Source organism: Pipistrellus hanaki, assembly GCF_964339955.1.
Source record: "Pipistrellus hanaki genome assembly, chromosome: 7".
Lineage (NCBI taxonomy): Eukaryota > Metazoa > Chordata > Mammalia > Chiroptera > Vespertilionidae > Pipistrellus > Pipistrellus hanaki.
The window spans coordinates 82,164,882-82,175,709 of NC_140509.1; the positions used below are offsets into that span (position 1 = coordinate 82,164,882).

At 39.4% G+C, this 10,828-nt stretch overlaps 1 protein-coding gene across 1 annotated transcript; it reads right to left on the reverse strand.

Moving 5' to 3' along the window:
* Positions 1-2,964: 2,964 nt before the first annotated feature.
* LOC311626245 (small ribosomal subunit protein uS9) lies at positions 2,965-3,519 on the reverse strand. Its single transcript, XM_084891314.1, has one exon. The coding sequence runs from the start codon at positions 3,450-3,452 to the stop codon at positions 3,012-3,014; it is 441 nt and encodes a 146-aa protein (XP_084747440.1). The 5' UTR covers positions 3,453-3,519; the 3' UTR covers positions 2,965-3,011.
* Between the last annotated feature and the right edge of the window lie 7,309 nt (positions 3,520-10,828).

The window sequence follows — 10,828 nt, forward strand, 5'->3', positions numbered from 1 at the left end:
ATTTTTCTATCTGTCTATAAAAATTGAGGTATTTTAACTTAAAAAAGAGGAAATGTTATAGAGAATTCATCACTATAAATACAAATTCAAAATCTCAACAACAACAAAAAAATGTACCCACAGAACCCTTCAGTCCAAACATTTTTACAAGCTAAAAACAAAGAATGCTTTTGAGTGCATAATTTTAAAAAACACCACTTATTCAAAGAGGAAGCAAGGAAATCACCTTTGCATCAAAGAATTCAGAAACTTTGTTCCTATGTGAGAAGCTGAGGCATTTTGATACCTGGTACTTGAGAGTCTTCTCTTTGGCTCCACCAGTTCTGGCCTTTGGAGTTGAACTAGAACTTGGCTGTGGCTAAGGGTTGGATATTATTGCCAGGAGCTGCTTTCCTCTACCTTGACCAGCAGTTCAAAGCCCACCTTTTATAGGCCTGTACTCAGGGCTGAGCCATCACAGATCTCTGAAAGAGGTCAGAGCAGCTCTCCCACAGGGTGAGTAGGTCTGGGAGTTCTTACTTAATTGTAATTATATCTGATTTATTAAAATTTATAGTGAGCGAGTTTAGGATGTGAAAGATCAAGAGGAAATGATCAGTCCTTTAGATAAAAACATGATCTAAAGTTTAATGTGAAATAGTTTAATCTTTATTTTGCAGCAAAGATATAAGTGAATAACTAATGTTATCGTGAGAACCACTGAGTTTACTTCAGACAATAAAAATTTATGTTAAGATATTGACTCAAAAAGCAATATACATGTTTTTAGGCTTATAAATGTATAATTCTCTTTTGTTACAAAGCATCCAAATGCCTAAAACCTACTTTATTTTATGCTATTCATGTAGATCCTGATTTGTGTAATCATTTTTGACTTCTACATGTTATTTTTATTTTATTTGTTTATGTTTTAGATAGAATGAAAAAGAGAGGGAGAGAAAGGGAAAGAGAGATGAGAGAGAGAGAGAGAGAGAGAGGTATGTTTTGTTTTTTTTGTTTGTGTTTTTACCTCTAACTGGGACTGGGAATTGAACTTGCAATTTAAGTACCTGTATTTACTTAGAATTAAATCCAAGACCTTTCAGTGTGTGGGCCATTGCTTTAACCACTGAAAAAATCCTATTTGCGCTCTCTGACACACGTTTAGATTTACTTATCATTGTATTCTAACTGCTTAACATTCAAATTTTACACTAATTTATACACCCCAGGTAGATTCAGGCCTTACTTTCTGAAAAAACAAAACAAAACAAAACAAAAAACACACACAAACAAACAAACAAAAACCTCATATCTTCATTTGGTAAAATAAAGAAATTAAAATGGCTTTTGGGAAAGGTCCAAACATGGTATTTTAAAAATTTTCTGGGGTTGTCTCAAGGCAGCTAAGGTTGAGAATTACTGCTTCAGAGTATATCTCAAGAAATAGGGAGATAGGTAAGGATCCATATATAGCTTGTATTTGTTTAAAATTTTTATTTATTGTCTTTAGTTTTACATTTCTTCTTTTTCCCACATAGACCCATCACCCCCATCAGCCATTACCACCAGGGCAAGGCGCCACTGCCCCAATGTCTGTGTCCATTGGTTATGCTAATACCGTGTTTCCCTGAAAATAAGACATCCTCCGAAAATAAGACCTACTTACAGGTTTCCTTCTGAGTGAAATATAAGGCATCCCCTCGAAAATAAGGCCCCCCTAGGCTAAACATGAGAGATTTTCAGAAAGTCAGTAAGGCCTGAATCTACCTGGGGTGTATAAATATTGGAGCACAATAAGCAGGAAATTGGTGCTCTCTCTCTCTATTGTGAATATTATTGTGTAGATGTTAGGGAAAATTCAGGTTGGGTAAGAATAGTAAACTGACTCTCTTTGCTCAATAACTTTGATTTATAAGGATAATTTAAGCTCCTTTAAGGTTATAAAGCAAATCATAATTGATAACTAACATCATGGATAATTATTTAGCCCCCAGAGAACTTCACAAAGTACAGACAATAGCATAGGTTACACATCATCATTCCTTTAGATGTTTTCTCATCTTAGAGCCTTCACATACACAATTTTCTCTTCCTGGTCTGCAGTGATTAAGAAAAATACTTAGGAGTCAGAAAGATGATTCAAAGAAACTCTTTGGAACAAAGCCGATAAGTTTTCAGTGGTGAGTATATCTATGCATTCCTATCATATTCCTACAGCCATTGTCCAGATATTATATTTCAGTAGGTAAGATTTGCTTGGTAAGAAATATCCTAGACTTGAGCACAGAAAGACTTCATGTAAGAATGACACTCCTACTGAGAGTAAACTGTGGACCAGTAATTGGCATAACATATCCTTGCAGGATTCTGATTGCTTAAAGGAGAAAAACCACAAAGAGTAAACAGCTTTATCTCTTAGTTTTCTCAATTCCTTCCCTCGGTCCAGATATAAAATGGAGGAGACTGACACACACCACATAGTGAGAAAACTGGTTTTCCTATTGAGGTCAAGCCAGTCTGCTCTTATTGCTTTAAGGTTTCATCTGATGATAACTGCTAGCATCTTATTTAATTTTTGTGTAGAGAAATGGCACCTACTTACAAAAAATATTGTTTTTATGAAAACGTGTATTCCTTGAAACATAGCAAGCTTCATATAACAAAAGTCAAGTTCAGCTTCTTTTACCTATAAAGTGAGTGTAGAAACTATGACTCCAATAGTTATGACTGTAAAAGATTCAATGAGTAGAGAAAACAAAAATAGGTTGTTTTTGTCTTTGTTAAGTCATAAACTTCTTATCACAATTACTATTATATATGCACGTCATATTTCTTTTCTGAGTACATAAACATTTACATTAGCTCATAAAATAAGTTTGTGCTATTTGGCTTAGTAAAATTTTATGTTACTGAAGCAGGAATTTTAGGGGGACACATAGGCAGGCTTAGGGATTTTTTATTTATTTATTTTTTTTTGAAACCTTAAATCCCACGACCATTGTTTATTATAAAGGTGAACCCAGATGAGCTCATCGGTAAGATTTCTGGTAGCGAGCACGGGCACCAGGACCACCAAACTTTTTGGATTCACAGCGACGAGGATCAGCTACCAGCAGGGTCCGGTCATACTGGATAAGGATGTCTTTGATTTCCTTCTTGGAAGCTTCATCCACATATTTCTGGTAGTAGGCCACCAGGGCTTTGGAAATGGACTGACGGATTGCATAAATCTGGGCCACATGACCACCACCCTTCACACGGACTCGGATGTCCACGCCAGCAAACCGCTCCTTCCCAAGAAGCAGAACAGGTTCCAGCAGCTTGTATTGAAGCGTGCGCGGCTCGATCATCTCCAGGGGCCGTCCGTTCACCTTTATGAGGCCGTTGCCCCGTTTGCAGTGCGCCACGGCTGTGGCGGTCTTCTTGCGTCCGAAGACCTGCACAGACTGCAGAGGCCCCTTGGATGGCATGACTGCGGGAGTACACCAGAGATGCTCACCGCGCGGCGCCGACACCGGAAAAGGGAAACGCAAGGCTACACGGATCTCGGGGATTTTTTAGAATTGGGGTCCAGGAAAAGCACAGGGCCACAGGCTGGGAGAAGGTACATTTCCATAACACAAGGAAGCCTGGGTATATTTCCATAAGACAAGGGAATAGGAGTTAGCCAAGAGAGCCCAAAGGGAATAGGAAGACAATAAGAGAGGAGGGGGGAGAACCTCATTTGTGTCATTTGAGATTCAAGCTTTGAGCCCAGGAGGTAGTATAGTAACCAACTGGAAAGGGAATATTGACCAATCAAAGGGGATATCAGGCTCCAGGCTCTGCAGCCTATATAAGCCATAGGGAAGGGGAAGCCAGTGGGATTCTTCCCCTCCCTACAAGGGAGTCAGTTCTGGGGGACCCTTTTCCCCCTCCCTACTTGGGAGTCAGCTCTGTGGAACTCTTCGCCCTCTTCATGTAGGAGTCTATACTGGTTCTTCAATAAATTTCCACCTTTGGTATACCACTCTCTGTCCATGGATTCACTTTTCGATTCCGGCAGAAAAAGAATCTAAATTCCAGTCTAAAAATTTGGTATCATTATCACTGTATCAGAGATTATCAAATTTGTCTCTAAAGGCTCTAGAGAAAATACTTTTAATTTATATGTTTGTGTTGGGAGCCAGCAGAGTTGAGGCAAGCAACTCAGTCTTAAGGAAATAGAATTAAGTTCCTTCTAGCAGAAGTTAGGTGGTGCCCTGAGGGCTTGGCCAGAAGATAAGATAACCTACAGCTTAGCATCTTCCTGCTTAGCATCTTCCTGCCACTTCCCCTTCCTGATCCTCCCCCCTAGATAGCCCAGCCTTGGAATGTTGCACCTTGGAATGTTAACATCTTTGCAACTTCCCCTTCCTGATCCTCCCCCATGGACACTGCCAGGGACCCCTCTGCATGGGTGGCCCTGCCCCCCTTTGTCTCTGCTGTATAAATACAGCCATTTCAGAGAATAAAATCGGAGCTTGATCAGAACCTTGTCTTGCTCCCATTCTTTCGCGTTCCTTGTTTGTTCATTCTCTTAGGTGGTTCCTGCGTGCCCCCGTTGTTGCCCCGCAGGTCGGGACAAAATGGCGCCCAACGCGAGGCTCCTGAGGACCTCCAACGAGAATGTCTACCGGAGAAGCCCTGGCCAGGCACCCCCCAGAGTCGCCGAGAGGACCCGGATCAGCATTGGATCGCCACGGTCATGCCCGCCGTGAGACAGATCGGAGTAAAGGTAGGTAGATGGTTTTTCAAACAAGATTTCAGAACATTTCACCCCTTTTTTTGCTCGATTGTAATTATTGGTTCTCTCGGTCGATTCCTTTCTGTCCACTAATAAGCACTCACTTGCCAATCTGGGGAAGAGTGAAAGGTACCCACTTTCGGCTGTGAGAACTCCGAATCACTTGAACTAGTACCGTCTCCCGGTTTTCTTGGCGAGAATTCTCTCCAATTAGATCTACTCTTAAAACCTTGAGCTTGCTTTGAACAAAAGGTCGTCCACCTTACAGACTCAACCACAGGAGACCTGCGCGCCTGAGGAGGGCAAACGGGGTCTCCCTGTCTGTGAGGATCCGTGTAGGCAGATTATACCTACCGACTGTTTCACGCAAGCAAGGGAGTAAAGGGTAGAGTCGAAAAGAGAGTAATTCTGCTTGAATTCCTGGGTTGACGAGAAAATTCAAGCTGACCCGGCACGGGGTTTATACGTCCCGGAGGCTTATGTGGAGAAGGAATCTCTTTGAGAGCCATCCAATCGACCAATAATGGGGAATTCCTTGAGTTGTCATGAAATGTTCCTTGATGGTGTCAAGATTTCCCTCAGTACGCGAGGAGTAAGGGTTAAGAAAAAAGAATCTTAGAAAATGGACTCAGGGAGTCCCCTCAGGCACGAGGAATTAAGGCTAGAAAAAAAAGGATCTTAGAAATGAAAGTGCTCTTTAGAGTGAATGTTGAAGTCTATGTGATCACAAAATAATGTTGTTTTTTGTTGAAATTAGAATCTTAGTATATGTATGGAATTTAAAATCTATAATAAGTGGAACTCCACTGCTGAAACTACCTCTGACTTAATGCCTTGTTTAAAAATTATAAGAAAACTCACAGGGAAATGCAAATCTTGGCCAAATTGGGTATTAATTATTATTTCAGAAAGCCAAAAAGAAAAAAATTGAGATCTGTCTATCTTTTAAGCATGAAAAGAAATTCAGCCAGATCTGTTGCTGATGCTTCCCCTGAAGTAAGCAGAATGTGGGGGAAGGGAGAGACATGAGGTGATCCAATGTAGAAGCCCGCTCTCCTAGTATATTAAATTAACAATTTCCTTTCTTGCCATAAAAAAGTTTTAAAAATTTAGAAATGCATCTGGGATATCTGTGCACGTGTAAAGAGAAAGCTAGTATAAGACTAAATACGCACATGTCCGATTTCGGATATTAAATAAGTTTGAACTAGCCGTAATTTTTTACAAGAGCTACAGAAATGAAAAACCCAGAACTGATTCTTTTTCCTGAGAAAAACAGCAAAAAAATCTTCTTGAAAGAAATTCAAGCTAATTCCAGCAACAAGATTTGCATTTCCATAATAAAGAATAGTTTTCAAAATGCTAGAACCTGATTAAAAAGTTAACCTTTAAGGCCTTCAAGAAAATAAGTAAATTTGTCTCTGTCATAGAATTTATCCAAAGTAAATACTTTAAAGATCTAAGTAGTCCAGATAACTGGCTTCATCCTTTGTTGAGGGAGGAAAGGGTGAAGTCCCTTCCCCCAGCAGACAGTTAAGATAGTGTCCTGCCAGTAGCCATCTTAAAGAATGTGATAATTTGCAGTCAATAAACAAAACCTAGTTTCCCAGAACCACTGGCAAATAAAAATTAAAGTTCAAATTTGCCTCATAAAATCCTAGAGGACAGAATTGAATCTATTAATTGATTGATTATGTCTTGTATTTTTCTTAGAAATATAAAGTGTTAGTTGGTCCGAAGGTTGTGGGTTATTGTTAAGCTGACTAACATGAAGTGTTATTAATCTAAGAACTACTAAATATATTTGACTTGCCAGCTTTAAAAATTCAAAGTTCAAATTAAATTAGGAGAAATTATAGAGTTGTAGTGATTAAATACTTAAAGCATAAAAACTTATTTTTAAGAAAATAAAATATTATATTTCCTCTAATAATTAGGAATTCAAAATAAGTTGCTTATTATTGATCTAATTAAAAAGAGAATTAATTCTGTGATCTCCATCAAAAATTTTTCTATACAAATACTAGTCTAAATCTAATTGATATCTTTAAGATGTAGATATTTGTTTGATGGTTTTTTCCATGTTAAAATTTCAAGGCCTTATTTTTTAAAACAGATCTAATATACTTGAAATTACATGGAAAGTCTTATCAAGTAAAAATTAATAGGTATATATTAAATATTATGAAGGTTTTCACCTGTGGGAAAGGCAAGGACAATATATTTCTTAAATATAGCCAAATTTTTCAACAGCAATAAGATTTCAAGAAAGATAGAAGCCATGTTTTTGGATCAGACCAATAAAATATCAAACCTATAAATTTTACTGAATAAGTTTCTTTGCCATTATTTTTTTAAATTAAAAATACCTACTTAAGTTACTTTATAAATTAGCTTTTACAATATAAACAATGTCATACAAATTAAGTTACATAAGAAGCCAATGTTTTATAAATAATTGAATCCTAACTATATATAGCCGCCTACATTTTAATCAATCTAAAGGCAAGGCAACATTTGTGGCTTGTGAATTCAGAAATAAATTTGCTTTATTTTTAAAGTAAAGATACCTTGCTATGATAGCAGTCAGCATCTGTGCTGCCCAGGACAGGGCAAGGAAGGTCGGTGTACTCACCCTTCTACATAGAAGTCAAAATACTTAATATTTTATATTCTACCGGGAACCCTAGCTTAGGGGCTTGATTTAAAAGAAATTTTTTATCTCAGGTATTAACCATTTTTACAGATAGATCCAGTTCTAGAAAGGCTAGATATACTACAGCAGAGGAGCAAAAGTCCTTCAAACCTCTTATATTTCAATAGAAATACAAGCTCTTATTTATACCTTAACAGATTTTACTACAAAGCCCATCAATCTATAATAATAGTACTTATATGGTAAATATAGCAAAAATTATTAAAACAGCTATTATAAGGCACATTAATTCAGAGGAACTTTTCATTTAATTTTCAGTCTATAAAATGTTATTTGAGAATGGCAATTTCCATATTTTATTAGAAACAATGTCCTCAGAATATTATCCAACTTCCTATACCAACCTTAGGAATAAATCCCCGAGGACTTAAACCTAATCAAATCTGGTAAAATAAATGTCACTCAGTGGTGGAAAGAGCCATTCGTACTCTTAAGATCATTTTAAAAACAAAAAAGGAGACAGATATTATGTGTCACCTCAAGAGAAGCTCAGTCATACTTTTTATACTTTAAAATTTTTAAAATTGTGATGCAGATCGTACAGCAGGCGAAAGGCATCAGGCCTCCTGTACAATAGCCTCCACCGAGTCAGCTAGGTAGAAGGAAGCATAAACCAGGAAAGAGTTTTATCAGATTCAGTAATAATGCGGGGCTAGGAGTGGTTGTACATTCTTATACTCAGCTATCTAATCAAGTAATCAATGATGTCCAAGCTCTCTCTAGTACCATTAATGATCTCCAAGACCAAATTTACTCCTTAGCTGAAGTTGTTCTACAAAATAGGAGCAGGTTAGACTTACTCAGAGCAGAGCAGGGAGGAATATGCTTAGCCCTACAGGAACGTTGCTGTTTCTACATGCCAACAAGGCCGGAATCGACTGAGACAAGAAAGCGGCAGAAAGAACTGTTCGAGAACCCTCTCTGGAGCCAACTAAACGGACTCCTCCCCTACCTTGTCCCCATCCTGGGCCCCCTCATAGGTTTCTTATTAATCCTATCCTTTGGCCCCTGGGCTTTTCATTGGTTAACAGATTTTGTAAAACAACATATTGACAGCATCTTGACCAAACCCATCCAGGTACATTACCACCGTTTAGCCGTAGCTGACCATGAGCAAGATTATGAACTTTACCATCGCTCCCTCCCTGCGGGGACAGCATGATGACCAGAGGAATGCTTACCTACTCCTCACCAAGGAGAAAGGTATGGGTACCGATATGGGTGCAGAGCAAAGCATTGCAAGGGAAGGTCCAAAAAATTTTCCGACCCCCTCTTCCCAAGGGAAGGTCACGGGAAAATTTCGACCCCCTCTGGATTTCCCTGTGAGCATACCTGGTTTGCATAGAGGTTGGTATCAATACAAATCCAATCGGCTCTGCCTCTCCTCCCCAAAAGATACCAAGAGCCACTAACACTGGTAGGCCTGGGAAGCCCACGGGAGGAACCAGGTCACTACTCCCCCAATCGGTTAAGGCCCACCCTCAATTAAGACAAAGGGAGGAGATGTTGGGAGCCAGCAGAGTTGAGGCAAGCAACTCAGTCTTAAGGAAATAGAATTAAGTTCCTTCTAGCAGAAGTTAGGTGGTGCCCTGAGGGCTTGGCCAGAAGATAAGATAACCTGCAGCTTAGCATCTTCCTGCTTAGCATCTTCCTGCCACTTCCCCTTCCTGATCCTCCCCCCTAGATAGCCCAGCCTTGGAATGTTGCACCTTGGAATGTTAACATCTTTGCAACTTCCCCTTCCTGATCCTCCCCCATGGACACTGCCAGGGACCCCTCTGCATGGGTGGCCCTGCCCCCCTTTGTCTCTGCTGTATAAATACAGCCATTTCAGAGAATAAAATCGGAGCTTGATCAGAACCTTGTCTTGCTCCCATTCTTTCGCGTTCCTTGTTTGTTCATTCTCTTAGGTGGTTCCTGCGTGCCCCTGTTGTTGCCCCGCAGGTCGGGACATGTTTGCTGTTTAAGATACTCAAATATGCTACTATATTATAAGAGTAAGCACAAATAATATGTAAAAGAAATGGGAATGAATGTGTTACAATAAAATCTTACTTCTAAAACACGAAGGTTGGCTAGACTACAACCCTGAAGAGGTCAAGAAAATTACAGAGGACTCAAGCTCAGAATGAGTATAATTCATTGTCCAACTGCAGTCCTGGTGTTCATGAGAGTCCTCAGTAGTGGACAGAATGTCTGCGAAGACACCTGCATAATTGGTGACTTGTGTCCACTGAGTACCCTTCACTCCTAAGGGGAATACATAGTCAGGGGTGTGGCACATGCCCATTCATGGTCATAAGTAGGTAGTCCAGAGAAATGAATCCCTTTGCTCAGAAAAGAAAGGTAATCCCATTTAGCTTGTTGAAAAACTGTTTATAAGAAGGCGTCTCCTTCCATTACACAGCACAGCAGACACTAAAACTCAGAAGAGGACTAACCACTCCATCTTTTGTAAATTATAAGATTATTTACGGGATTTCATCTTCCTTTCCTGGATCAATTTACATATTCCAAGAACCTATATATATATATATATATATATATATATATATATATATATATATATGAAGGCAAAAGAGTTTTTCCAGAGATATTCCCAGAATATATTTTGTGATTCCAGAGCATTCTCTGAATACAACATGCCCATACAAGGAATTTTAGAGGGTGAATGATTGATCTCTAAGAGTCACTGCCTAGTAGCCATGTAGTAGTTGGTGTCATGTGAGAGAGAACCTGCAAAACAGGATGCTCTGTAGGCCATTAACACCATCCAAGGACATCAGAGAAATGGCATGGGAGAGCATTCCTTGTCCTCTCCCTGAAACTTCAACAAGTGAAACAACTATAATTCAACAAAGAAATCCCTTGTCAACACAGTTGCATGCCTGAAAGACCCACACTTTGGATCATCTAATTATTCCCGGGAATAATCTGGGCAATGAGATGTGAGGAATCCACAGACTGCAAGCAGATACGACCCTGCAGCTGGGAAATGATGGCTCAGAGGCTGGAAGAGGGGAGACAGCTGGCTGTAGCAGGCACTTCCTTTGATCAGGAGGAACAGAGCTGAGGGTGGGGGCAACTCAATACAGCCAGTGGTGAAGGAGCCACGTGCCTATCAGTACATGCGTGGATCAAACACAATGGAACATTATTCAGCCATAAAAAAGAAAGAAATCTTACTATTTACCACAGCATGGATGGACCTAGAGGATTATTTCCATCATGAGAAATACCACAGAGGTTGTTATTTCTGGTTATCATTTCTGGATAGAAATAAAGATGACCAGATATCCAGACTCACTTGAAGAATATCTTGAATGATTCCTACAAGGAAATGTGCCACTGGGCTCATGGTGTGA